The sequence below is a fragment of the Columba livia genome, chromosome 3, assembly GCF_036013475.1.
Source record: "Columba livia isolate bColLiv1 breed racing homer chromosome 3, bColLiv1.pat.W.v2, whole genome shotgun sequence".
NCBI classification, from domain to species: Eukaryota; Metazoa; Chordata; class Aves; order Columbiformes; family Columbidae; genus Columba; species Columba livia.
Window position 1 is genome coordinate 121,946,495 of NC_088604.1, and position 27,686 is coordinate 121,974,180.

General features: G+C 55.5%; 1 protein-coding gene across 11 annotated transcripts in view; it reads left to right on the forward strand.

Moving 5' to 3' along the window:
- The window catches only part of LOC135579185 (PE-PGRS family protein PE_PGRS30-like), a 40,560-nt gene extending 19,814 nt beyond the window's left edge, over positions 1 to 20,746 (forward strand). The window contains exons 8-13 of one of the 11 annotated variants that reach the window (XM_065059528.1): positions 450 to 1,045; positions 3,299 to 3,427; positions 8,643 to 8,754; positions 11,592 to 11,700; positions 12,175 to 16,307; positions 16,937 to 20,746. In XM_065059528.1, the coding sequence (XP_064915600.1) occupies position 1,045; positions 3,299 to 3,427; positions 8,643 to 8,754; positions 11,592 to 11,700; positions 12,175 to 12,180 (357 nt within the window). In that variant the 5' untranslated portion in view covers positions 450 to 1,044 and the 3' untranslated portion in view covers positions 12,181 to 16,307; positions 16,937 to 20,746. The other 10 variants (XM_065059527.1, XM_065059517.1, XR_010471847.1 and 7 more) reach the window with 10 other exon arrangements.
- Positions 20,747 to 27,686: the final 6,940 nt, after the last annotated feature.

The following is a 27,686-nucleotide window of genomic DNA, read 5'->3' on the forward strand; positions in this document are numbered from 1 at the left end:
GTCCCGATCGCGGCGCTGAGCGTTAGACGGACTTGAGCCGCGTGCCGGAATTGTTTTGTTTTGGAAAGGGCGGGATAAACCTGGAGCACAACTTGTGAGGGCGGTACGTCGTGGGCAGGTTTTAGTATTGCCTGTGGAGTGCCGCTAGAAGCGTTCGTAGTTCTTGCTTGTCTCTGTTACAAGATGAGCCGTGTCGTCCTGCGTGACGCGTAACGGGAGGACGGCGCGGTAGCGGTGCTCTGCACAAGAGCCCGTTGGGGGGTATTTTAGCTCGCGGGAAAGGGATTGGGAACCACCTGGTGGGAATGCGAGGAGAGCAGCCCTGGCGGAATCTGAGGAGCCGAGGCCGTTGTATAAATTGGACAAGGAAGGAAAGGCTGCGGGCAAAGCGCGGTGCTGCACCCGGCCGCCCCAACGCGGAACTCTAATGTGGAATTCCTGTGTTTCAGAGGGGGAGCTGTGACCGCCCCGTGCTCAGCAGACCCCCCAGCCCGGGTGGGGGGAGCAGCGCCGGAGCGGGAGACGCGGCTCCGTCCTCCGTCCCCAGCGTGCCGGGGGGCGGCTGCCGGCCTGTGGGACGTGGCTGCGGCTGTTCGGGGCGCTGCCCCCCCATGTTTGGGCGCTCTGGTACGTACATAGGTAAATGGCGTTTTAAAGTAACGTGCTGCCCGCTGGGGCTGTTTTCCTTTTCTACCTTTTTTTTTTTGAGTGAATAAATGGGGGGACTCGGGGGGTGACGATGACGTTACTGGAGGAGCAGGCCGGTGAGAGATGGGGGCTTTCAGCCCCAAAATGCCTGAACAATCATGGGTGGGGTGTTTAGTGGTACTGTGGGGAGGAGAAATTTCTCCCTGTCCGTTGCAGAGAAAACAGAACAATCCCACATCAAAGCTGTCCTAGAGAAGTACTTGCTGTTTGTCATTCCGGTTCTAGAGCAGCCCGATGTGCTGTTAAAGGTTGTGGTGGTGCGGGTCAGGGATCCCCAGGCTGTGCCGAGACCGCAGGACGGCTGCTGGTGGAACAAAGTCAAGGACAACTTCTCAGAGTAAGAACCTCTCTATTTGTTCTCCTCGGGACACATCCCTTTGCCTCTGGACCCCTCACAAGCTCACTCGCCACCTTGTTCCCTCAGAAACCCGTTTCCTCCCCGTTCCTCTGCGATTGCCCTGCCTGCCTTTGGGTCCCTGCAGGCTCGTTGGTGGCATCACGGTGCCTGTTTGACCTTTTGCCCCGTTAAATTCCCCTCTTTTCTCTCTTCCCCTCAAAACTTCCCCAGTTGCTCTTGTCACATCCCAGAGGCCTCATTTTCCCCTCTTGTCTCCTCTCAGGACCCCCCCATCTGTTGGCCCCTGTCGAGGGTTTAGATTGCGGGGTGACAGTAAAACCCTGGCAGATGTATTGTTAACCCCGTCTCCCCCCCACTTCCCCCTTTTGCCCCTCCCTCTCCCCCCTTCCCACTCAGGACAGGCGATCCGGAGGGAAAGAAGGACAGAGAGAAGAGAGTTGGAAAAACTGGCAATGTTTTACTAATGCTATATTAAGAGTAGAGAAAATAATACAAAACCAATCCTGAAAGTCTCAGCAACTGCAGAGCCAGCACCTGAAGTCCTGGACTGGACTCTGCAGCCAACCGGAGCTGGATTCAGTCTCTCAGCAGGCCTCAGTTTGCAGGGACGACTAGCAAGGTCCTCTCCTAATGTCACCATAAGCAGAAGGGACGAAAAGGGACAAAGAGGACAAGATCCTCATGATCTGCCACTTGTATATGAAGTATTCATGTGAAGGGGATGTTATACACGGTTGGTCAGTTTGTTGGTCACCTGTTTCTTGTTGCTCCTCTTGCAAGATGTGAATCTGTCCTTATCAACAAGTAAGCATTCCATTGCAATGTTTATCAAAACATGTATGTATCTGGTTCTCCAGGAAAAGGCAGCTAATATGAAGCTTCAGCTGACAGGCAAATTCATGCTGTCTGCCTATCAGATTGCCGGAGGGGCGGGCGTCGAGGGCTGGGTACTGCGTGCCGCCCGCAGCCAATGATGGTGCGGAAGAGGCGGGCGTTGCGGTGTCCCTACTGCGCATGCCCCAGTCGCGAGCGCTGATAGGCGGAGAGGGAGATGATTGACGTGTCCCGGGGAGCGAACCGGGATGCGGCAAGGGGCGGGTGCTGCAGTCTCCCTAGTGCGCATGCCCAAACCGCGAGCGCTGATAGGTCCGCGGTGTCTCGGTGCCGGGGCCGGGGGGGGGAGACCGGAGGCGAACGGGAACGGGGGTCGGGGCGGCTGCGGAGCGCTCGCTGCGGCCGGCGCCCGGGCATCGGGAGGCGGGCGGCTCAGGGCCGCCCTTCGTGAGGTTTCCCGGAGGCGGCAGAAGGGCGGAGGGGAAGGAGGGGACAGCCGGGGACCTCCCGCCGCGGGCGTCTTCGGGGCGCGGCGGCTGTCGGTGCCCGCGGAGCCCGGCGGGACGGCGGGGGAGCGCGAGGGGAACGGAGCGGCGAAAGAGGCGGCAGGTGAGTGCGGCAGCGGCGAGGGTGACCGTGCCGTTGGAACGGGGGGAGCGGGAGGGGCCGGCGCGGCGCGGAGGCGTTCGGTTCCGGTTCCCCCCCCCCCCCCCGCCCTTACGGCCGCGCTGGCGAAGCTGCTGGGAGGCGTGCGGTCCGGAGCCGCGTCTCCCTCCGGCGCAGCGCCCGTGCCCGGTGCGGCAGCCCCTCCGGGAGCGGCGCAGCCCCCGTCGGTCGCGGGGACGGTTACAAGCAGAGCTAAGGCGCGGTTGCGGGCGGGCTGGGTGGCGTGGCGAGCGGGGCGCCGCTCCGGCGGGAGCTCGGGGCGAGCCCCGGCGGGTTCCGTGTCCTGCGGGCGCGGCTTTCGCGCCGCGGCTCTCTCTGTGCGCTTTTTTGTTTGGTCGCGTTTGTTTTTTGGGTTTTTTTTGGCGGGATTCCCGCGAAACGCGGCACGACCGCTCGCCCGGGGCTGCCGCGGCGGGTCTCAGTGGCGCCGTCCTGTGGGCAAAGCGCGGTACTGCACCCGGCCGCCCCAACGCGGTGCCGCGGCGCGCCTCGGTGCTGCCGCCCTGTGGCGAAACTCGGGTACTGCAGCGCCCGGCAAGGGGGGGGGGCAGAGACGCCGATCGAGCCGCGGGGGTTCGCGGTCGGGTCCGTGCGTGCCGGTGTCCGTCCCCCCCGACGGGGGTCAGGTCCCCATTTGTGTGAAAACGACATCCCTCCCTCGGTGCCTCCTTAAACGTTTAATGACGTAAATATTGCTCCTGCTAACGTTGTCGGCGCGGCTTCTTTCCTCAGTGGATCCGTCCGGCAGTCGGTGGCCCGCGGTTGCTCGGCAACAGCAGAAGCGGATTGAAGGGACCGGCCGCTGGAGGATGCCGAAGCCTCCCGGGTCAGCGATGGGAGCAGCTTTGCGTAAAGCGAGGGGTACGTGAAGCCGGGCGTGCGGTGCCGACCGCCCAGCAGGTAAGGGAAGCTAAAGCTTTACCTCCAGGGACTTCTGCCCAGAAAGCTGAAGCAATTGCTCTCGCGTGAGCTGTAGAGTTACGCAAAGAGAAGAAGATTAGTAGCTGCACTGCAGGTTTCTTGAAGGGTGCGGGCCCTTGAAGCCGTTTGAAAAGAATAAAGTGTATTAACGGCACAAGGGAGGCAGATTAAACGTGATGCTCCGGTTGCTGGAAGCTGTGCTGTTGCTAGGAGAGTTGCCGTCACGCGTTGCAACGGGCCTCAGAAGGGAAACGCTGCTCAGGAAACTGGCCATAAATTGGCAGGCGCCGCGTCAAACCAGCCACCGAGAGGACAGAGACCGGTACGGAAGCCGCGTCTCTGAGCCCAGGTGGCCGTGTCCTCCAGCCAACGTCAGGAAACTGTAACAAAGAGGATAAGCAATTAATAGGAGATTTATAGCCCGATCAGAATTAGGGTCCAAAGGAGCCGTCACCGGCGACGGGAGAGCAGCGGCGCCTCGCGGCGCGAGGAGCTGACGCGCTCTGTCGAGATCGGACGAACAGGTAAGAGCGAATTTAGAAGCTCTGTGCGAACGAGGCAATGGGAAACGTGCCTAGAAAACCGTCTTGATGGTGCACACGGGGTACAGACAAGAGCAGCCGGACGAGGGAAACGTACCAGGACGACGCTGGCAAAGGGAGTTCTCCGAGCTGCCTGGAAAAGGGGGGTGTCGATACCGGCCGGCACGAACGGCTCCCTTCTCGGGTCGGCCGGAAGCGTTGCCGTGCCGGGGGGCGGCTGCCGGCCTGCGGGCCGGGGCTGCGGCTGTTTGGGGCGCTGCCCCCGCTTTGTTTTCCTCGGGGAGCCCCCCCACGCTCGGGGGCTTGTGGGACGTGCACGTGCAAATGACACGGTGTTCCCAGCTGCTCTGTTCTCTGCCTTGTTTTTTCAGGTGCCTGTCCCTGTTTTCTCTTCCCGCTTTTGAAGAGAAGCTGCCGAGTCAGCGTACGCTGCGGTGAAGTTCTACAAGATGCGGCCCTCAGGAACCGGTTGACGTGAGGGAAATGCTTTCTGACCGCCTGCGCGGTGAGGGGACGTTTTTCACCTTTTAGCTCCTTCTGCACGACAAGAGGGAGACGGAAGGTTAAGTAACACGTTGTTTAGGAGCTGAGAGCTTAGTTTGTATTTAACTAATAATTAAGAGACGTGTTGTCAGCGAGAAACTAAACGATTACAACTAACCTCATCAAATGAAGTAAAGACAGGCCAGCCAGGCGTGGTGGTGGAGTTGCTCTCTATGTGAGAGAGCAGCTACAGTGTACTAAATTCTGCCCAGGAGCGGATGAGGAGCGAGTTGAGAGTGTATGGGTCAGGATCAAGGGGCAGGCTGGCAGGGGTGACACTGCTGTGGGCGTCTGTTGCAGGCCACCAGATCAGGCTGAGGAAGCTGATGAGGCCTTCTATGGGCAGCTGAGAGCGGCCTCACGGTCACAGGCCCTGGTTGTTGTGGGGGATTTTAAGTTCCCTGGTGTTTGCTGGAAGGACCGTTCAGCCAGCCAGCCACAGTCCAGGAGGTTCCTGCCGTGCATCGGTGAGAACCGCCTCATGCAGGTGGTGGAGGAGCCGACTGGGAGAGGTGCACTGCTGGATCTCATCCTCGCTAGCAAGGAGGGTCTGGTCGAAGCAGGAAAGGTTGAGGGCTGCCTGGGCTGCAGTGACCACGAGAAGGTGGAGTTCAGCATCTTGTGTGGCAGGAACAGAACAGCAAGTAGAATTGCAACCCTGGACTTTAGCAGGGCCAACTTTGGCCTTTTCAAGCAATTGCTGGGGGAAATCCCACGGGCAAGACTGCTTGAAGGAAAAGGGGCCCGAGATAGCTGGGTTGCATTCAGAGATTGCTTCTTCCACGCTCAGGATCAGAGCATCCCCACATGAAGGGAGTCGAGGAAGGGAGCCAGGAGGCCTGCGTGGTTGAACAGGGACCTGTTGGGTATGCTCAAGCAGAAGAGGAGAGTTTGCAGGTCATGGAGGCAGGGGCTGGCCACTTGGGAGGAATATAAGGCTGCTGTTAGAGGATGCAGGAAGGCAGCTAGGATAGCCAAGGCCCCCTAGAATTACAGCTGGCGAGAGGGGTCAAGGACAGCAAAAAGAACTTTTTCAAATACATAGCAGATAAAACTAACACCAGAGGCAATGTAGGCCCACTGATGAACGGGGTGGGTGCCCTGGTGGCAGAAGATACAGAGGAGGCAGAATTCCTGAATGCCTTCTTTGTCTCTGTCTACTCTGCCGGAGGCCGTCCTGGGGAGCCCTGTACCCCTGAGACCCCGGATGAAGCCAGGTCAGTGGAGGAGTTTGCTTTAGTCGATGAGGACTGGGTTAGGGAGCAATTAAATAGTCTGGACATCCATAAATCCACGGGTCCGGATGGGATGCACCCGCGGGTGCTGAGGGAGCCGGCTGAAGTCACTGCTGGACCGCTCTCCGTCATCTTTGCCAAGTCTTGGGAAACGGGGGAGGTGCCCGAGGACTGGAGGAAAGCAAATGTCACTGCAGTCTTCAAAAAGGGCAAGAAGGAGGACCCGGGTAATTACAGACCGGTCAGCCTCAGCTCTGTCCCTGGGAAAGTAATGGAACAGCTTCGTCTGGACAACAGAGCAGTGAGGTGGGTTGCAAACTGGCTTAAGGAGAGAAGCCAGAGAGCGGTAGTCAATGGTGCGGAGTCCAGCTGGAGGCCAGTATCCAGTGCAGTGCCTCAGGGGGCAGCGCTGGGGCCAATGTTGTTCAATATATTCATTAACGATTTGGACGAGGGAATAGAGTGCACTATCGGCAAGTTTGCTGATGACACCAAGCTGGGAGGGGTGGCTGACACGCCAGAAGGCTGTGCTGCCATCAGAGACCTGGACAGGCTGGAGAGTTGGGCGGGGAATAACCTGATGAAATTTGACAAGGGCAAGTGTAGAGTCCTGCACCTGGGCAGGAACAACCCCAGGTTCCAGTATAGGTTGGGAAATTACGTATTAGAGAGCAGTGTAGGGGAAAGGGACCTGGGGGTTCTGGTGGACAACAGGATGACCATGAGCCAGCCCTGTGCCCTTGTGGCCAGGAAGGCCAATGGCATCCTGGGGTGTATTAGAAGGGGGGTGGTTAGTAGGTGGAGAGAGGTTCTCCTTCCCCTCTGCTCCGCCCTGGTGAGACCGCATCTGGAATATTGTGTCCAGTTCTGGGCCCCTCAGTTCCAGCAGGACAGGGAACTGCTGGAGAGGGTCCAGCGTAGGGCAACGAAGATGATTAAGGGAGTGGAGCATCTCCCGTGTGAGGAAAGGCTGAGGGAGCTGGGTCTCTTTAGTTTGGAGAAGAGGAGACTAAGGGGGGACCTTATCAATGTTTATAAATATATAAAGGGTGAGTGCCATGAGGATGGAGCCAGGCTCTTCTCGGTGGCAAACAACGATAGGACAAGGGGTAATGGGATCAAGCTGGAACACAAGAGGTTCCGCTTAAATTTGAGAAGAAACTTCTTCTCAGTGAGGGTGGCAGAGCCTGGCCCAGGCTGCCCAGGGAGGTTGCGGAGCCTCCTTCTCTGGAGACATTCAAAACCCGCCTGGACGTGCTCCTGTGCGACCTCACCTGGGCGTTCCTGCTCCATGGGGGGATTGGACTGGATGATCTTTTGAGGTCCCTTCCCGTCCCAAACATACTGTGATGCTGTGAAGAATGCGGCTTAGCAGCGCTGCTGACTCTGCCGTCCCGTTCCCTTCCCCGTTTCAGCCGGCGAGGCGGCCGGAGGACCCGCTCTGTGCGGCCGCGGGGCCCGCGGAGTCGAGGGCTCTGTCGGCGCGCCCCGGGGGTTTCTCTGGAGAGACTCCTCGTCTCGGTCGCGTCGCGGCGGGGACGGACGAGGACCTCTGGCGAGGGGTCTTTCTGCGCTGGGAGCCGGGACCGGGCACGCGCTCGCGGGGCGTCCGTAAGTCGCGGTACGGAATTTAGGCAGGATAGCGCGCACGGGCTTGCGAGCGCCTTACAGGCGTGCGGTGGTTGCTCGTGCGGCCAGCTTTTGGTGTCGGTTGTTCCGGCGCTCCGTCGCGGTGTAGAGCCGGCCCCGTACGTAGCGGTGAGGCGTACCGCAGTTCGGTTTGATTCTCGGATAGGCCTCGGCTCTGACTGTGCACTCGAACGCCAAAACCTACAGCGGAAGCTGCGGTGGCTTTAGCGTGCAAGGGGCGCGAGCGCCGTGAAGCCGCCCGTGTGGCCGAGCGTCCCGATCGCGGCGCTGAGCGTTAGACGGACTTGAGCCGCGTGCCGGAATTGTTTTGTTTTGGAAAGGGCGGGATAAACTTGGAGCACAACTTGTGAGGGCGGTACGTCGTGGGCAGGTTTTAGTATTGCCTGTGGAGTGCCGCTAGAAGCGTTCGTAGTTCTTGCTTGTCTCTGTTACAAGATGAGCCGTGTCGTCCTGCGTGACGCGTAACGGGAGGACGGCGCGGTAGCGGTGCTCTGCACAAGAGCCCGTTGGGGGGTATTTTAGCTCGCGGGAAAGGGATTGGGAACCACCTGGTGGGAATGCGAGGAGAGCAGCCCTGGCGAAACCTGAGGAGCCGAGGCCGTTGTATAAATTGGACAAGGAAGGAAAGGCTGCGGGCAAAGCGCGGTGCTGCACCCGGCCGCCCCAACGCGGAACTCTAATGTGGAATTCCTGTGTTTCAGAGGGGGAGCTGTGACCGCCCCGTGCTCAGCAGACCCCCCAGCCCGGGTGGGGGGAGCAGCGCCGGAGCGGGAGACGCGGCTCCGTCCTCCGTCCCCAGCGTGCCGGGGGGCGGCTGCCGGCCTGTGGGACGTGGCTGCGGCTGTTCGGGGCGCTGCCCCCCCATGTTTGGGCGCTCTGGTATGTACATAGGTAAATGGCGTTTTAAAGTAATGTGCTGCCCGCTGGGGCTGTTTTCCTTTTCTACCTTTTTTTTTTTGAGTGAATAAATGGGGGGACTCGGGGGGTGACGATGACGTTACTGGAGGAGCAGGCCGGTGAGAGATGGGGGCTTTCAGCCCCAAAATGCCTGAACAATCATGGGTGGGGTGTTTAGTGGTACTGTGGGGAGGAGAAATTTCTCCCTGTCCGTTGCAGAGAAAACAGAACAATCCCACATCAAAGCTGTCCTAGAGAAGTACTTGCTGTTTGTCATTCCGGTTCTAGAGCAGCCCGATGTGCTGTTAAAGGTTGTGGTGGTGCGGGTCAGGGATCCCCAGGCTGTGCCGAGACCGCAGGACGGCTGCTGGTGGAACAAAGTCAAGGACAACTTCTCAGAGTAAGAACCTCTCTATTTGTTCTCCTCGGGACACATCCCTTTGCCTCTGGACCCCTCACAAGCTCACTCGCCACCTTGTTCCCTCAGAAACCCGTTTCCTCCCCGTTCCTCTGCGATTGCCCTGCCTGCCTTTGGGTCCCTGCAGGCTCGTTGGTGGCATCACGGTGCCTGTTTGACCTTTTGCCCCGTTAAATTCCCCTCTTTTCTCTCTTCCCCTCAAAACTTCCCCAGTTGCTCTTGTCACATCCCAGAGGCCTCATTTTCCCCTCTTGTCTCCTCTCAGGACCCCCCCATCTGTTGGCCCCTGTCGAGGGTTTAGATTGCGGGGTGACAGTAAAACCCTGGCAGATGTATTGTTAACCCCGTCTCCCCCCCACTTCCCCCTTTTGCCCCTCCCTCTCCCCCCTTCCCACTCAGGACAGGCGATCCGGAGGGAAAGAAGGACAGAGAGAAGAGAGTTGGAAAAACTGGCAATGTTTTACTAATGCTATATTAAGAGTAGAGAAAATAATACAAAACCAATCCTGAAAGTCTCAGCAACTGCAGAGCCAGCACCTGAAGTCCTGGACTGGACTCTGCAGCCAACCGGAGCTGGATTCAGTCTCTCAGCAGGCCTCAGTTTGCAGGGACGACTAGCAAGGTCCTCTCCTAATGTCACCATAAGCAGAAGGGACGAAAAGGGGCAAAGAGGACAAGATCCTCATGATCTGCCACTTGTATATGAAGTATTCATGTGAAGGGGATGTTATACACGGTTGGTCAGTTTGTTGGTCACCTGTTTCTTGTTGCTCCTCTTGCAAGATGTGAATCTGTCCTTATCAACAAGTAAGCATTCCATTGCAATGTTTATCAAAACATGTATGTATCTGGTTCTCCAGGAAAAGGCAGCTAATATGAAGCTTCAGCTGACAGGCAAATTCATGCTGTCTGCCTATCAGATTGCCGGAGGGGCGGGCGTCGAGGGCTGGGTACTGCGTGCCGCCCGCAGCCAATGATGGTGCGGAAGAGGCGGGCGTTGCGGTGTCCCTACTGCGCATGCCCCAGTCGCGAGCGCTGATAGGCGGAGAGGGAGATGATTGACGTGTCCCGGGGAGCGAACCGGGATGCGGCAAGGGGCGGGTGCTGCAGTCTCCCTAGTGCGCATGCCCAAACCGCGAGCGCTGATAGGTCCGCGGTGTCTCGGTGCCGGGGCCGGGGGGGGGGAGACCGGAGGCGAACGGGAACGGGGGTCGGGGCGGCTGCGGAGCGCTCGCTGCGGCCGGCGCCCGGGCATCGGGAGGCGGGCGGCTCAGGGCCGCCCTTCGTGAGGTTCCCCGGAGGCGGCAGAAGGGCGGAGGGGAAGGAGGGGACAGCCGGGGACCTCCCGCCGCGGGCGTCTTCGGGGCGCGGCGGCTGTCGGTGCCCGCGGAGCCCGGCGGGACGGCGGGGGAGCGCGAGGGGAACGGAGCGGCGAAAGAGGCGGCAGGTGAGTGCGGCAGCGGCGAGGGTGACCGTGCCGTTGGAACGGGGGGAGCGGGAGGGGCCGGCGCGGCGCGGAGGCGTTCGGTTCCGGTTCCCCCCCCCCCCCCCGCCCTTACGGCCGCGCTGGCGAAGCTGCTGGGAGGCGTGCGGTCCGGAGCCGCGTCTCCCTCCGGCGCAGCGCCCGTGCCCGGTGCGGCAGCCCCTCCGGGAGCGGCGCAGCCCCCGTCGGTCGCGGGGACGGTTACAAGCAGAGCTAAGGCGCGGTTGCGGGCGGGCTGGGTGGCGTGGCGAGCGGGGCGCCGCTCCGGCGGGAGCTCGGGGCGAGCCCCGGCGGGTTCCGTGTCCTGCGGGCGCGGCTTTCGCGCCGCGGCTCTCTCTGTGCGCTTTTTTGTTTGGTCGCGTTTGTTTTTTGGGTTTTTTTTGGCGGGATTCCCGCGAAACGCGGCACGACCGCTCGCCCGGGGCTGCCGCGGCGGGTCTCAGTGGCGCCGTCCTGTGGGCAAAGCGCGGTACTGCACCCGGCCGCCCCAACGCGGTGCCGCGGCGCGCCTCGGTGCTGCCGCCCTGTGGCGAAACTCGGGTACTGCAGCGCCCGGCAAGGGGGGGGGGCAGAGACGCCGATCGAGCCGCGGGGGTTCGCGGTCGGGTCCGTGCGTGCCGGTGTCCGTCCCCCGCGACGGGGGTCAGGTCCCCATTTGTGTGAAAACGACATCCCTCCCTCGGGGCCTCCTTAAACGTTTAATGACGTAAATATTGCTCCTGCTAACGTTGTCGGCGCGGCTTCTTTCCTCAGTGGATCCGTCCGGCAGTCGGTGGCCCACGGTTGCTCGGCAACAGCAGAAGCGGATTGAAGGGACCGGCCGCTGGAGGATGCCGAAGCCTCCCGGGTCAGCGATGGGAGCAGCTTTGCGTAAAGCGAGGGGTACGTGAAGCCGGGCGTGCGGTTTGTTTGTTGGTCACCTGTTTCTTGTTGCTCCTCTTGCAAGATGTGAATCTGTCCTTATCAACAAGTAAGCATTCCATTGCAATGTTTACCAAAACATGTATCTGGTTCTCCAGGAAAATGCAGCTAATATGAAGCTTTAGCTGACAGGCAAATTCACTGAAAGAGAAACTTGTTTTTTAATGAAACCAGGACAGCCCCCTCCCCAATCCCCTCAGGACTCCTCTGATTCCCATCTGCTCCTCTCAGGACAGCTGAGCTTGTCTTTTGGGGCCCCTGAGAGCCCCCATTTACCTTCTTTTACCTACCTTTGTTGTTGTTCCCAGCCTATCCTGGTGTTTTCCATCCTTCAGGACTTACTTATTACTGTTGTGAGAGTCCGAGAGAAAAGGAGGAGTGTCTGTGACTTACAACCGTCGTTGTTGATCTACAGTGTTTTAGAGACGGATTCTTGCAGGATCTATTTCTGGTTCGTCCTTCACTCCTCCCCAGACCGCAGCGCTGGTCCGAGTTCCCCAGCACACGTGTGTGTGTCCAGCCGGGTACGCTGGGGGAGCGCGTCAGGGCGGGCAGACGGCTGAATGGACGCGCTGTCAGCGACTGCGGAACGAGCTGGGGCTGCTTTGACCGTGTCCAGCCGTGTGCGTGTGGTTTGTTTTCACTTGCAGGCTGAAACAGCAGTTTCCTTAATTAAAAACACCCCAACATGTCCCCCGGCCCCCAACAAAAATAACGGCAAAAATGCCACTGAAAGAAACACAGGGAGTTTTTAAAAAATTTCCTTTAGCTTTCTCCCCCCTCCACCCCTACCCTGCTGCGTTCAGTGCAGTGAATGACCGTGAGGAGATGGCTGTGGATCTGGCTGTTGAAGGGTGTGTGAAGGAGAAGGAGGTGTGTGTAGAGCAGGATTGGTGGTGGAGGTGAGTGCAGCTGGTTTGGGTGTGGGGCTGTAAATTCCTTTTGGAGGCTTCCTAGTTTCTGGTGTCACCTGCGGGGTGAAGTGTGACTCTGTGCAGGTTTGAAAGGTGCAACGTGCAGAGCTCCCTCATTTGCCACCAGATCTCCCAATCACAGAGACAGCGTCGCTGTGCAGCTGCTAAGGACAGCGCGTCTCGTGCAGAACAGCATCCTTTGTGCTCCGTGTGCGTGTTCCTCCTTTGAAATGAAGTTGGGCCGCCCGGTGTTCCACGTTACGTGTGGTACCTGCTGGGCTGAGTCTCCTCCCCGCGCTCCGGTCGGTTCCGTCGCGCTGCCGCAGCCCCGGCAGCACCGCGGCGTTCGCTGGACGCGTTGTTGGCGGAGCCGGCACCGACAATCTTGACACGTCGAGGCGCTGCGGTGGGTTTGCCTGGAAATTCCAAGGTAATTCCAAGGCAGACAGTAATAATCCCCAATTTATGTAGTAAAATTTAAAACAGTGGAATATAAATACTGGAGCGCTAATTGGAAGTAATACCTGTAGAGAAAAAAACCTCTAGTTTATATCTACAATAAAAAATAATGTGTGCTAGTTAATCCGCCTGGTAGTAATGTAATGATAAAAATGTTAAAGTGTAAATAGATGAAATTATATAGGCATGAGCAAGAAGTAAATTTAATTTCAGCTATTACTTGGTGAACTAGGCAGCAGTTGTTCCCAATCTGAATGCTAGTTTAAAAAACACATTGTTTGGAATTCCTTTTAAATGATAAAGGCAGAAAACTAATGTGGAGTCATTGGTAGCTTCATTTGAACAACCGTTATGAAATAAACCGCAGACACGAATGACTGCATAGGAAACAAAGTGAGGAAGCTTTAGATTTTAAACAGCATTGGAAAGTGATCGGGAGTGTTTAGTATTTAAATTATAACAGAGCCATGAGATGGGAGGCAACAAAGCTCAGAACCAAACAGAGTCAAAACGTTACATTTCTTTTTTTAAAGAGAAGTATAATGGAACCACGAAGTAGTGGCTGTTTATAAACAGAGGTATTAAAAAGTTCCCAGGCAGTAATGATTCCCAACAGAACACTAAAAGATATTTAGATGTAAAATAATATTAGAAAACAGTTATGACAGTCTGAATTTAACCACAGCTTTTTTGGGGTTGTGCAAAAACATGACCGCTATTAATTACCTCTGAGTTAAAATAAAAAGACATCAAACTAGCTGTGATTAACAACAGCTAATTTTAATTTTTCAGTGTGCTATCCAGTCCGGCTTCTCCCTCCAAGGGCGTGGTCTGAGAAAGCCACACCCCCAACTCCACCCCGTCCAAGCTCCGCCCCTGCCAGTCTGTGCCCTCCCCGAGGCGCGTGTCCCTTACAGACCCCTCCCAGCAGCATAATGCATCGAAGCCCCGCCCGCGGCTCCACCCCTAAACTCAGCCCCTGCTAAACCACGCCCCCTCAGAGCACGTGCTGTACAGAGCCCACCCTACTCTCGGCTCCACCCCTCCCTTCCTAAGCTACGCCCTCTTTGGGCGTGTCCTTCTCCGTGCCCCAAGCGGCTCCTCCTATGGGGGTGTGACACACGGAGGCCCCACCCCCTGCCCAGTTCCCCCAGGTGGGCCTCCCAATGGGCGTGTCCTCCCAGTCCACGCCCCTCAGCACGGATCCCACCCCCGTGGGTGGGGCTACACCCAGCTGCGCGGGCGGCCCCCCCACCCATGCGTGACCCTCAGTAACCCCATGGCAGCCCTATGGCTGCCCCACAGGTACCGCTACAGCAGCCCTGCTCCTGCCCCGCAAGAGCTCCAGACACGCCTCTGCAGAGCCCCCACAGCAGCCACTTAAGTGCCCCACAGCTATCACCGCAGCCGCCCCATCGCGCCCCACGGCCGCCGCTGCGGGACCCCTGGAGCCCCCGGCCCCACACCCGCCCCGCAGCCCCACAGCGCGCGGTCTCGCGGCCGCGGTGCCGGTGAAGCCACGTGCCGGCCGCGGCCGGAGGAGCCGCCGGTTTTCCCCCCCGCACCCCCCGATCGCTGCTGCCGCGGCCGGAGGAGCCGCCGGTTTCCCCCCCCACATCCCCCGATCGCTGCTGCCGCGGCCGGAGGAGCCGCCGGTTTCCCGCCCACACATCCCCCGATCGCTGCTGCCGCGGCCGGAGGAGCCGCCGGTTTCCCCCCCTCACACCCCCCGATCGCTGCTGCTGCCGCGGCCGGAGGAGCCGCCGGTTTTCCGCCCAGCCCCGACTCTCCTCCTTCCTCCTCAATCGCCGCTGCCTGCCGCCACGATGTCTTCTCTTCCGCCATCTTGTTTCCCCCTTCTGCGCTCATTCGCTATTTTATACCGAGGGAGGGAGGAGGCGCTCGCTGATTGGCTGACAGTGTCAGCCTCGGAAGTCGTCCATTGGCTCATCCCCACGAGGGGTTCTCCGAGGGGGTGGGAGAAAGGCGCTGATTGGTCACCGTGTCGCTGAGGGGAGGAAGGCACTGATTGGTCACTTTCCGCCGAAGTTCGCCCTCCCAGTAACAGGCGCTGATTCGCTAGCGCCCCTGAGGTAGAAAAGGCGCTGATTGGTCGGCGTTTTCTCGCCGACGTTAGCCCACAGCAACGAAGCGCTGATTGGGCAGCGCGGCTGACGGGGCGGCTCGGCCATTGGCAGGAGGGCGGGCGGGGGGCGGGACCGGGCGGGACAACGAGGTAATAAATGGGGCGGCGCAGAACGCGCGCAGGACCAGAAAGGCGGAGGCGGCAGCGGCAGCGCGAGCTCATCGGCCCCCCCCCCCCCCCCCCGCCCCCCCGCGGCGGGAAACCGGAGAACGGCAGGAACGGCGGCCGGAGTCAGTTAACGGGGTGGGTAAGGGCGGTAATTATCGTGCGGGTGTTAATTGGGGCTCGGCGGGTTAATGAGTGACCGGCGGGCTGGGGTGTATCTGGGGGTTTTGATCGGAACTGGGGTTTTAAAGCCGCGGGTTTGGGGGGGGGGCGGGGCGGGGGCGATTAAGGCTCCCGGAGCCGCTTTAGCGGCTTAAATCTTTGTGTTGAACGCGGGAGGAGCCGGTTCGGGGCTTTTCTCAGCAATCGGGGCTGGTTTGGGTCCAATTCGGCTTTTAAAAGATGTTTTTACGTAATTTTTGGGTGCCGATTTGTGCCAGAAGGCGCCTTTGAAATCTGTTTATTGAGGGTTTATCAGGAGAATTAAAGTTTAAAGCTCGGGGAGATTTGGGGCTTTTCCCCGGGATTTTGAGTCCAAATCGGTTTTTTTAGAGCCCTTATTTATTTAAATTGTTATGTTTAAAGGGTTTATTTGAGGTTTTATTTGGAACATTTTGGGCGGGTTTGAGGCTCCTAAGGTTTAATTGTTGGTTTATTATTTGATTTATTATTTCACTGCGGTTCGGGGCTCCTGAAGACGCTGAGTTGTTTCAATTATTTAGCGCTGTGAGGACCCGTTTTGGGGCCGTTGGGGTCTAAATCGGCTTTTTGAAAGGTTTATTTAACGCGTTTAAAGTTTGAGGGGCCGATTTGCGACTTTAAAGCTTTTTGAATCTACTTATTGATAAGAATTTATACAATAGATTAATATTTAAAGCCCGGGGGGAGATTTGGGGCTGTTTCCCAGGATTGCGAGTCCAAATGCGTTTTTTTCTGTTAACCGCTTATTAATTTAAATTATTATATTTAAACGGGGCTTTTTGAGGTTTTATGAGGGTTTTTTTGAGCATTTTGGGCGGTTCTGAGGCTCCTAAAGCCGCTTAATTGTTTAAATTATTAATTGTTAAAATAATGTAAGTAGTTGTTGAAATAAGTGTGTAAGTTATTGTATTTAAAGCCGGGAGGGGCATTTCGTTGCTTTTTGGGGGGTTTTAGGGCTGAATTCACTTCATTGAACGTGTCTAGAGCTGGGGGTCCCAGATCTGGTGCTAATTTGGCCCCAAAAAAAGCTTTAAAAATCTATTTATTTATATAATTTACTGAATTAATATTTAAGCGGGAACATGTTCGGCTTTTTTAACCCGCCGCCATTTTGTCTCCCCCGTCCCGCTCTCCCTCACGCTGAGGGGGCCGAGGAGACGCTCGCTGATTGGCCGGTGCCGTCTGGCGGGAAAGCCTCCCCCGGCTCAGCCCCGCTCGGCTGTCTCCGAGGGAGAGAAAGGCGCTGATTGGTCGCTGCCTCTGAGGAGAGAAAGGCGCTGATTGGTCGCCGCCTCCCTAAACCCACGTAATTGTTTACATTCCATTTTAAAATTTATTTCTATATTTTAATTTAATTTAACTTATTTTTAATTTAATTTAAATTTAAATTATTAAAGTTAATTTTAATTTAATAGTAAATATATAGACTAAATCAGTATAGCAATATGCTACTATAAACGATATAATATGATGAATAGTAGAAATATATAATATATAATCTGATATAATTAACTGATCAACTAATACTCATTGATATTATGTAATGAAATTTATAATTAATATATAATGGCATAATGATATCTATAATATACTATTGTAATGATATTCATTAAATATTAATATATATTATATATATTATGTATAATTACTATGTAATGTATCTAATCTATTTTTACATATATATCTTATTATATAAAGCTGTGAGGGACCATATTTGGGCAGGATTTTGAGATTTTTAAGGCTGTTTGGTCTCAAATTCAATTTACTTCATTTTGGGGCTGTTTTTAGGATAATTTGTGCTCAAAGAAGCTTTCAAGATCCATTTTTTTGGCAGTTAATTTGCTCACTCGGTTAATGTTGAAGCGGGGGGATTTGGGGCTGTTTCCCAGGACTGTGACACAAATAACGGCCCTTTCCTTCCCTTTCCCACTGCAGCTCCTGCGCAGAGAACAGCGAAGGCAGCCTGGCCACGCCCCCTCCGGCTGATCGCGCCCCCCGCTCCGGCTGACCGCGCGTGCCCCCCCCCCGCAACTCGGCTGACCGCGTGCCCCCCCCAACTCCGGCTGACTGTGCCCCCCCGCCCCCCGGCTGATCCCGTGCCCCCCCCACTGCACTCCTGCTGACTGTGCCCCCCCCACCTCCTCCGGCTGGCCACATCTCCACTGCACACCATGGCGGGGATGGGGCGGGGGGGGGATCACAAGGGTCTATGGGGCGGTGTGGGGGTCAGGGCGGCTGTGGGGTCAATGGGGTTGTTGTGGGGTGAAACACCCCTGAAGAGGCTGAACCCCCTACAGGTGAGTGACCCACACAGTGCCCCACAGTGCCCCATAGCACCTCCATTCTGCCCTACGGATCCACAACACTGCCCCACAGCACCCTATAGCTCCTGCTTGCTATCCCACAGCACCCCATGGCTTCTCCACTCTGCCCCATATGTCTACAGCAGTGCCACAGAGTACCTCATATGTCTTCCACTCTGCCCCATGGGTGCAGAGTGCTGCCCTACAGCACCCTATAGCTCCTGTACTCTGCCCCACAGATCCACAGTGCTGTCCCACAGCACCCTATAGCTCATGTGGCCTATAGACCCACTGTACTGCCCTACAATGCCCCATGGCTCCTACACTCTGCCCCATAGACCCACAACACTGCCTCACAACACCCCATTGCTCCTGCACTCTGCCCCATGGATGCCCAGTACTGCCCCACAGCACCATATAGGTCCTGTACTCTGCCCCATACATCCACAGGAGTGCCCCCCAGCACCCCATGGCTCCTGCATTCTGACCCATGGATGCCCAGTACTGCCCCACAGCACCATATAGGTCCTGTACTCTGCCCCATACATCCACAGGAGTGCCCCCCAGCACCCTATGGCTCCTGCATTCTGACCCATGGATGCCCAGTACTGCCCAACAGCACCATATAGGTCCTGTACTCTGCCCCATACATCCACAGGAGTGCCCCCCAGCACCCTATGGCTCCTGCATTCTGACCCATGGATGCCCAGTACTGCCCAACAGCACCATATAGGTCCTGTACTCTGCCCCATACATCCACAGGAGTGCCCCCCAGCACCCTATGGCTCCTGCATTCTGACCCATGGTGGATGCCCAGTACTGCCCCACAGCACCATATAGGTCCTGTACTCTGCCCCATACATCCACAGGAGTGCCCCCCAGCACCCCATGGCTCCTGCACTCTGCCCCATGGATGCCCAGTACTGCCCCACAGCACCGTATAGCTCCTCTACTCTGCCCCATACATCCACAGGAGTGCCCCCCAGCACCCCATAGTGACTCTACTCTTCCCCATAGACCCACAGTGCTGCCGCACAGGACTCTACTCTGCCCCTTAGACCCAGAGAGCTGCCCCACAGCAGCCTGTAGGTGCTGCATTCTGCCCCATTGGTGCAAAGTGCTGCCCCACAGCGCCCCACACCTCTGTCCACCTGACCACCCTTCCCTCCTGACTGCGCCTGCACTGCCCACTATGGGTGGGTCACAAGGGTCTATGGGGCGGTGTGGGGGTCAGGGGGGCTGTGGGGTCAATGGGGTTGTTGTGGGGTGAAACACCCCTGAAGAGGCTGAACCCCCTACAGGTGAGTGACCCACACAGTGCCCCACAGTGCCCCATAGCACCTCCATTCTGCCCTACGGATCCACAACACTGCCCCACAGCACCCTATAGCTCCTGCTTGCTATCCCACAGCACCCCATGGCTTCTCCACTCTGCCCCATATGTCTACAGCAGTGCCACAGAGTACCTCATATGTCTTCCACTCTGCCCCGTGGGTGCAGAGTGCTGCCCTACAGCACCCTATAGCTCCTGTACTCTGCCCCACAGATCCACAGTGCTGTCCCATAGCACACTATAGCTCATCTGGCCTATAGACCCACTGTACTGCCCTACAATGCCCCATGGCTCCTACACTCTGCCCCATAGACCCACAACACTGCCTCACAACACCCCATTGCTCCTGCACTCTGCCCCATGGATGCCCAGTACTGCCCCACAGCACCATATAGGTCCTGTACTCTGCCCCATATATCCACAGGAGTGCCCTGCAGCACCCCATGGCTCCTGCACTCTGCCCCATGGATGCCCAGTACTGCCCAACAGCACCATATAGGTCCTGTACTCTGCCCCATACATCCACAGGAGTGCCCCCCAGCACCCTATGGCTCCTGCATTCTGACCCATGGATGCCCAGTACTGCCCCACAGCACCATATAGGTCCTGTACTCTGCCCCATACATCCACAGGAGTGCCCCCCAGCACCCCATGGCTCCTGCACTCTGCCCCATGGATGCCCAGTACTGCCCCACAGCACCGTATAGCTCCTCTACTCTGCCCCATACATCCACAGGAGTGCCCCCCAGCACCCCATAGTGACTCTACTCTTCCCCATAGACCCACAGTGCTGCCGCACAGGACTCTACTCTGCCCCTTAGACCCAGAGAGCTGCCCCACAGCAGCCTGTAGGTGCTGCGTTCTGCCCCATTGGTGCAAAGTGCTGCCCCACAGCGCCCCACACCTCTGTCCACCTGACCACCCTTCCCTCCTGACTGCGCCTGCACTGCCCACTATGGGTGGGTCACAAGGGTCTATGGGGCGGTGTGGGGGTCAGGGGGGCTGTGGGGTCAATGGGGTTGTTGTGGTGTGAAACACCCCTGAAGAGGCTGAACCCCCTACAGGTGAGTGACCCACACAGAGACCCACAGCAGCCCATAGCCCCTCTGCCCTATAGAGTCACTGCACCCCATAGCTGCTTTTACTCTGCCCCATAAATGGACAGCAGTGCTCCACAGCACCCTAAGTCTCCACTGTGCCCCATAGACACACAGTGCTGTCCCACAGCACCCCATATCTTGTTCACTCTGCCCTCTAGACCCACAGTGTAACCCTACAGCACCCCATAGTTCCTCTGCCCTATAGATCAACAGCACTGTCCCAGAAAACACCATAGCTTCTTCCCACTAGCCCATAGGCCAGCAATTCTGCCCTACAGCGCACTAGCTCCTGCACCCTATCCCATAGACCCACAGCAGTGCTCCACAGATCCAGTCTGCCCTATACAGCCACAGCACTGCTCTGCAGCACCATATACTTCCAGCACTCTGGCCCATTGATATGTAGCACCCCACAGCTGCTGCATTCTGCCCATAGATCGAGATTCCTGGGTCCCCTCACCCCACCAGCTGTCCTGGGTTGCGATGCTGCACGGGGCCCTGTGCACAACAAAATGAGGACAGCATGGCTGCTGGGCGCCACCCTGCTTGGAATCCGAGATGGCTGGGGGGGGAGGGCTGGCAGCCATGCTGGCACTGCCGGAGGGGCTGTTGGTCTGCGCCGTGCTCAGGCGGCAGCTCCCGGCTGTATCGGCTGCTCCTGTGGCCCTGCACCCTGCCCATGGGAACAAGGTGGCTGCCCTGATGGGCGTGGCCATCTCGGCTGCTGTGTCCCTGCTGGTGGGCGGGGCCATGGCTGTCATGGCTGCCAAGCCTGTGCTGGAAGGGTGGGGCTGAGGTGGGTGGGGCCTGCCTAGGGTGGCCATTCTGGGGTGGGGCCCAAGGTGGGTGGTGGGGCCTGTGACTCTGTTTGCCCCTGACGGCCATCTTGGAAAAGGGCAGCACTGTGCCGCTGCCATCCTGACGTTGCTCCCCCAGGGCCATGTTGGGGGATTTTTAACCTGGTTTTGGGGCCAATTCTCACCCAATAAAATTAAATAATGTAAAAAAACCTTAAGCATTTGGTTTCTTCCATTTCCAGTGAAGGATTTGGGGGTGGGGTTTAGGGTTGAGGGTGGGGCTGAAGGTGTGGGCAGGGCCACTGCCAACCCCACCTCCCTCCCAAGCTCTCCCCAATGTGCCTTCCCAAAGGGGTGTGCCCTAATCAGGCCCCACCCCCTTTCCAAGCACCTCACCCTCCCAGCTGGGCTCCTCCCCCTTGACCCACACTTCCACCCCCATTGGTGGGCTCCCTGCAGGGGGTGTGGCCTACAGACCTACAACTCCTTCCCCTCCCCTGCTGAGCCATGTACCCGACAGGGCATGACAGGGGCAGACAAAGCTCAAGAAAGACCAACAGAGCCAGGCAGGGCCTGAGAGAGCTTGAGAAAGTCCAACAGAGCCCGACAGGGCCCGAGAGAGTTTGACGGATCCTCACAGAGCCTGACAAAGCTTGGCAGAGCCCAACAGGACCCGTCAGGGCCTGACAAATCTTGTCAGTTCCCGATAGAGACTCAATGTGTATGACAGAGCCCTGGGGGTCTCAACAGAGCCTGAGAAATCTTGACAGGGCTCAGCAGACCCCAAGAGGTCTCGACAGAGCCCTACAGAGCCCATCAAAGCCTGACAGAGCCTGACAGACCCAAGAGGTCTCACAGGGCTTCACAAAAACCAACAATGTCTGACAGAGCCCAACAGGAGTGCAGGTGCTGTCACTTCCAGTGAGGGTCCAGGTGATTTGATAAGGGTGGTGGGTGGGGCCGGGGTGATTGACCCCTCCCCTTTCCCAGGGGATTGTGGGAAGGGGTGGGCGGGGCTCAGGGTATTTGAGCCCCAGTCCCCAGGTGGGGAGCTCATTCTGCTGCTGGGCTGCTTGGGTGCTGGTTCTCTGCTGCTCCTTTAGCAGTCGGCAGCTTTTGAGCTGTTTAAGCTACACGGGCAGATGTGTTTGGAGAAGTGGAGATGTCTGCTTGAGGTAGGACCTTCAGGAGCAGAGAAGTTTCAATTGCAGCTGTAGTTGAAAGTATGTTTCTAACTTTTTTTCTTCTATTGAATCAATTCCTGGTACTTTGCGTTTTCCCTAAATTCCTGATTGCAATGAAGATGGGGTGTTAATTCTTGGTTTGTATTGGTGTGTAACAAGTTGCTGATATAATCTCTCCTCCTAGGATGCTCAGGTTATCTACCAGGGGTTAGGATGAGCATCTCGTATCTGTAGGTGGAGTTTTAGTATTTCTGAAGGAAGCAGCAGGACCATAAGGCAGAGTGTCTTTCAAGCTACGGGGTGGCTCATGGCCTCCCTGATCACCCACAGAACAGTGTGTTGTCCACAGACCCTTTGCAGTGTGCGGTGGACCCTGGTAGATCATTCAAATGTAACTCCCAGAACTCCATCAAGGCGAGGAATAGCGAGGGAACTAGTACAGACAACCATGATCTGAGTGCTCATTATTGTGTATGTGTTTTTGTATTGTGGGTGATGAAGGGGAAAGTGGCAACTTTCTGGTATGTCCCAAGCAATACAGTTTTTTGCTTCTCGCCGTCTTAGGTGTCACCAGCGCTGAGGGTTTGTGACCGCGCCAGCGGCAGGACACGCCGACCGGACCGCCCTGGAGCTCAGCAGGAGGTGGGTGTCGCGGACGGACTCGGCGTTTGCCCCGCGGCGCCGTGTGCCGGCGTGGCTTAGCGAGCGCGTGCTTTCTCGTGCTCCTGCAGGCGCTGAAGAGGAACCCGGCGACGCGGGAAGACGGCCGTTGGCGCACGTGGCGTTTTCCTCTGCCGAAGATGGGTTCGGTCCCTCGGCCCTCTGAAAGCTAAGTGGAGGCGCGAGGGCTGGGAAGGGGCCGGGAATGGCAGGGACGGGGGGTTTAGCTCTGCTAAGGGCAAGGGCCGTCCAGGAACCGCGCCCTTGGCGCGGGTCAAGGGCCCGGGGACCTTTACCGTGCGATGCCAGCGTGTGCCGGGCAGGGCAGCTCCAGCCTGCGTCTGCGTTGTGGTGTAGTTCGGGAAGCCTGCCTTGCGCCTGTCAGCCGATCCTGGGGTCTCGTTGCGTTCGAGGGGCACGGAAGGCCTCTCGGGTGCCACCCCGGGATCTGGAACGCCGGTGCCGATCGGCGTAGCGCCGATCGGGCGCTGGTTTTCTGGTGTCGGCAGCCGAAAGCGTGGCGCGTTCTTGCCTTTCGGCCGTTTCTGGTCAGGGCTGATTGTGGCGTTGTCCTGGGCTGTGCCGGCAGCTCTAGCCATCCAGTCTCAGGGACTGGAACTTCAAGATGCTGGGAAGAAGTTCTTAGGTTTTTCATCAGCTTCTCGTTTGGTTGCGACGTCTCTGCTCGGTTGTGGCGCTGCCGCCGTCTCGTCAGGAGCCGTGACGTCGGGCTCCTTTTCCGTTTGAGGATGCAGGAGAGGCTCCTCTCCTCCCCGTAGATTATTGGGATCGATGCCCTTCTGGTCTCGGAGCGTCGTGTTCGTTGTGGAGCGTTTTTGGTGCTGTGGCCGTCGCGTGGTCTATAAGTGCCGCGATTGAGAGACGGGGACGCAGCTTGATGCAAGCAAGGTGTCCGCTTTATTGTTTGGCAAACATACATTTATATAGTCTAAGGCACACATGTTTCATGCTGATTGGCTAATCACTTTAACAGACGTTAAGCTAGCTAAGGCGGGAATGTTGGTCAGGCAGTGTTCGCATGGTAACAAGATCGTTATCTCGTAGTCACAAGCTGTCCCCCCGCTCCAGGGCGCAGGCACCCCCACCGACCACAAGCTCCCCGCCTCCAAGTCGCCTCACAACTAGCGCAACACTTAACTTTATTCATACAGCAAACTAGCCTATTAACTCCAAATACAGAAAACTAACTCATCAACTCTAAATTCAGACAACCCACATCTCCCCCTTTTTGTTTTAATTAACTGACCCTCCCAAGGTCGGCGAACGACCAACTCGAGGACATCTTATTTCACTAACAGCTCCGTACTGGGGGTTTTCGTAATTTCGTTCTGATCTTGGTCCGCTCCTTGCTGCACAAGGAGAATCTTGTTCATTGAAGCAGTTATTGATTTTTGCAAGCATTGTAACACACATGGGATTACTATTAATAATGCACAAATCATTAAAAGAACAGAAACTCATTTGAATGTCTTTGGCGTATTCAATCTTAGAATATAAAATGTCTCCAGACCTTTGTGCTACAATTTTCCCCCAATCGTTAGAATAATAATCATACCGGGGAGAATATTCTGTCTCTCTACCTGTTATCAATAACACCTGAACTGTATTCCACTCAATTGTTAGGCAGTTATCACACCAGCGTCCTACTGTATGGCGATTTAGCCACTGTGATTTTCCACAATTAGCACAAATTCTACAAATCCACAGATTACATTTTTCACATTGGGGACATTTAAGCTCCCATTCGTTAACCTCTGGAACAGAGTTCATTCAATTATTGATCGGTGGTGTCTTCTATATCAGTCACAGGATCAGGACCAGGAATGTCTTCAGGCGGCTGCTGCAGTGTCTCTCGAAAAGGTCTCACGTTTTTAGCTGGGATCCAGCGGGGGCCTCTTTCTGTGGAAACACAAGCATAGCCTCTTCCCCACGTGACAAGGGGATAGGGTCCCATTATCTTACCTGTTTCGGGGTCCCGGATCAATACTGGCGGTTTAATCTTGGGTTCAAAAAGGGTGTTTGTGCTAAAATGGCGAACTACTGGAGGATTGCTGTCTAATAGGGAACAATTCAAAAAGTTAAAAACATACAAGGCTTTCTGTATTCGCTCCTCTGGCGTAGCGGCTCCTATTCCCCCTTTTTGTTTTAATAACAGGTGTTTTAAGGTTTGGTGGGAACGTTCTATTAAAGCTTGTCCTGTAGGAGAGTGAGGGATACCTGTAATGTGTGATATACCTCAAGAGGCAAAAAAGGTAGTTAAGGTTTTAGATACATATGCGGGGCCATTGTCAGTTTTAATTTGAGAGGGTACCCCTGAAGTAGCAAAAGCGCGCATTAGATGTTTTTGCACATCACGTGCTTTTTCTCCTATATGACAGGAGGCAAATAACATTCCCGAAAATGTATCAATAGAGCAATGAACAAACTTTAAACGACCAAATTCAGCAAAATGAGTGACATCTGTTTGCCAGAGTTGAAGGCTCTGTAGCCCTCTGGGGTTGACTCCTTCTGCTATAGAAGGGAAAGAGTGCCTTTGACAATCAGGACACACCGCAATGATATTATGGGCTTGTTGTATAGCGAGGTCAAATTGACGCTTAAGGCCTGCAGCGTTTTGATGAAAAAAGGAGTGGCTGAGTTTAGCTTGCGCTAATCGATCTGGTAACACCTGCACCGGTAGCGTAAGCAAATCCGCTTGTCGGTTCCCTTCTGCAATAAAACCAGGTAGAGAAGTGTGAGATCGAACGTGCATAATAAAATAAGGGTGAAGACGGGAATTTAACAGAAAGATGAGTTCTTGTAACAAATTAAACAGTGCCGTATGAGAAACATCTCGTAGCACAGAAGCCTCTGCTCGGCTAACAATTCCTGCAACATAAGCAGAATCAGTGATTATATTGAGAGGAATAGACCATTTTTGAAACACTCGAACAACTGCAGACAATTCTCCTATTTGAGGAGAACCCTGTACAGTCTCTACATCTGAGTTCCACTGTTCTCGATGATCATCCCACCAAAGGATGACAGACTTGTGAGATTTGCCAGACCCATCCGTGAATACAGTGAGGGCTTGTAAAGGCTGGTCACTCCGCTTTGTAATAGGTAAAAGGTGAAAATCAACGCTTAACAGTTTGTGAGAAGGCGGATGAGAAGTGAGTTGGCCTGCGTAGCCAGTTAGAGCTATGCCTAGTGCATCTGATTGTTGTTGTAACCATTGCAGGTAAACACTTGTTACCGGCATACATATAAGGATGAAGTCCGTGCCCGCCAGGGTAAGTAATCGCTGTCTGGCCCTGATGATTAAAGATGCAAACATCACATGTTGGGTAGAAATCGTCTTTGTGGCTTGGTTAGGCAGAAAAATCCATTCAATGATCAGTAAAGGGTCCGTTTTCTGGCAGTCCCATTGGAAAATAAGTGCATGAGGCTGTCGAACAGGGTTAAGGATGATTAATTGAAAAGGCAATTCTGGTTCCCATCGATGCGCTTGTCTGGAGGTAATCGCTGCCACAGCTTTATGCAAGGAAGTTATGGCTTCAGGACTGAGAGTTCGCGGAGCGTTTAAGTCCGAGCTTCCTTTAAGCATTTCGAATAAGGGACGAAGATCCGCATTAGTGATTCCTAACAATGGTCTGACCCAATTGATTGTTCCTAACAGTTTCTGCACATCATGTAAATTTTTTACATTTGCCTGTATTTGTAAAGGTTGCGGAGCAATAGTCTGAGCCCTTATACGCCATCCTAAGTATTTCCAAGGTGGCACTTTTTGAGTTTTTTCTGGTGCAATACAGAGGTCTGCTGATTTTTACAGCAGCCACGACAAGGGCTACAGCTTCCTCCATGACTTCATGGTGCTGTGCTGCCACTAGGATGTCATCCATATAATGATATAACAATGCAGCAGGTACTACAGTTCTGACAGGACTAAGTATTTTTGCTACATACCATTGGCATATTGTAGGGCTATTTTTCATTCCCTGCGGTAGCACAACCCACTGGTATCTTTGCAAAGGAGCTTGCATGTTGACGCTAGGAACCAAAAAGGCAAATTTAGGAGCATCATCTGGATGCAATGGAATGTTGAAAAAACAATCTTTGAGGTCTATGATGGTTAAATGCCAATCTCTAGGTATCATGGCGGGTGACGGAAGCCCAGGTTGCAGGGCCCCCATGTCTTCCACAGCGTCATTAATTTTTCTGAGGTCATGGAGCAAGCGCCACTTGCCAGTCAGTTTTTTAATAACAAAAACGGGCGAGTTCCAAGGACTTGTAGAGGGTACAATATGTCCCATAGATAGTTGTTCATTAACTATTTCTTGGAGGGCGTGAAGTTTTTCCAGCGGCAGGGACCATTGATCAATCCAAATAGGAGTATCTGTTTTCCAAGTTAACTTTAGGGTTTCACGCCCCTCAATGGCCCCACCTAAAAATGTGTCTGGATAGACATCCCCCACTGAGACAACACATCACACCCCCACAAGACCATAGGTACTGGTAAGATAAACGGTTTGACTGAGGCAACTTGTCCTTCTGAATTTTGAACTTGTATTATTTCTGCGCTTCGGCGGCTAGCTCCACACCCCCCGATTCCTGCTAATGTCTGAGACACATCAGCTAAAGGCCACCTAGAAGGCCACTTTGCTTGAGAAATAACGGTAACATCTGCACCTGTATCAATAATTCCACTTAACATAACTTGCTGACCTCTGCGAATGAGGGTGCATTGACATATAGGACGTTTTTGTGAGATGGCTTGAACCCATAAAATTAGTGGTTCTCCCGTAGATCCAAAACTTCCCTGTCTCTGTGGGAGCAATTGGTCAGGGATTGGGACATAGTCTTCCTTAGGGATCAGTATCAGTTGAGCGATACGACTTCCCTCTGGCACTGTACAAGGAGGAAAAGGGGTCCAGGCCATAATTTTAATTTCTGAATTACTGTCAGGATCGATTACTCCGGGCAATACAAAAAGTCCTGACAGAGTGGTGGACGATCTTCCTAATAATAATGCTTGCGTTTGAGGGGGCAAAGGACCTGCAATTTTGGTAGGCAGTAAGTGAACAGAGGAATCAAGTAGTGTTACTGTGTAGGCGGTTGCCAGGTCCAGGCAGGCACTCCCTGCTGTTGCTGGGCGGAGACTGGAAACACTCCTGTTTCCCCCCCCGGCGTTTGTGGGGGTGCTGGTCGCGGAACTTGTCTGTGCGCGCCGCAGTCCCGCGCTCTGCAATCGGTTTCCCTGTATGGGGCGCTCTTGAGAGTCGTATTTAGATCGACATTGATTAGCATA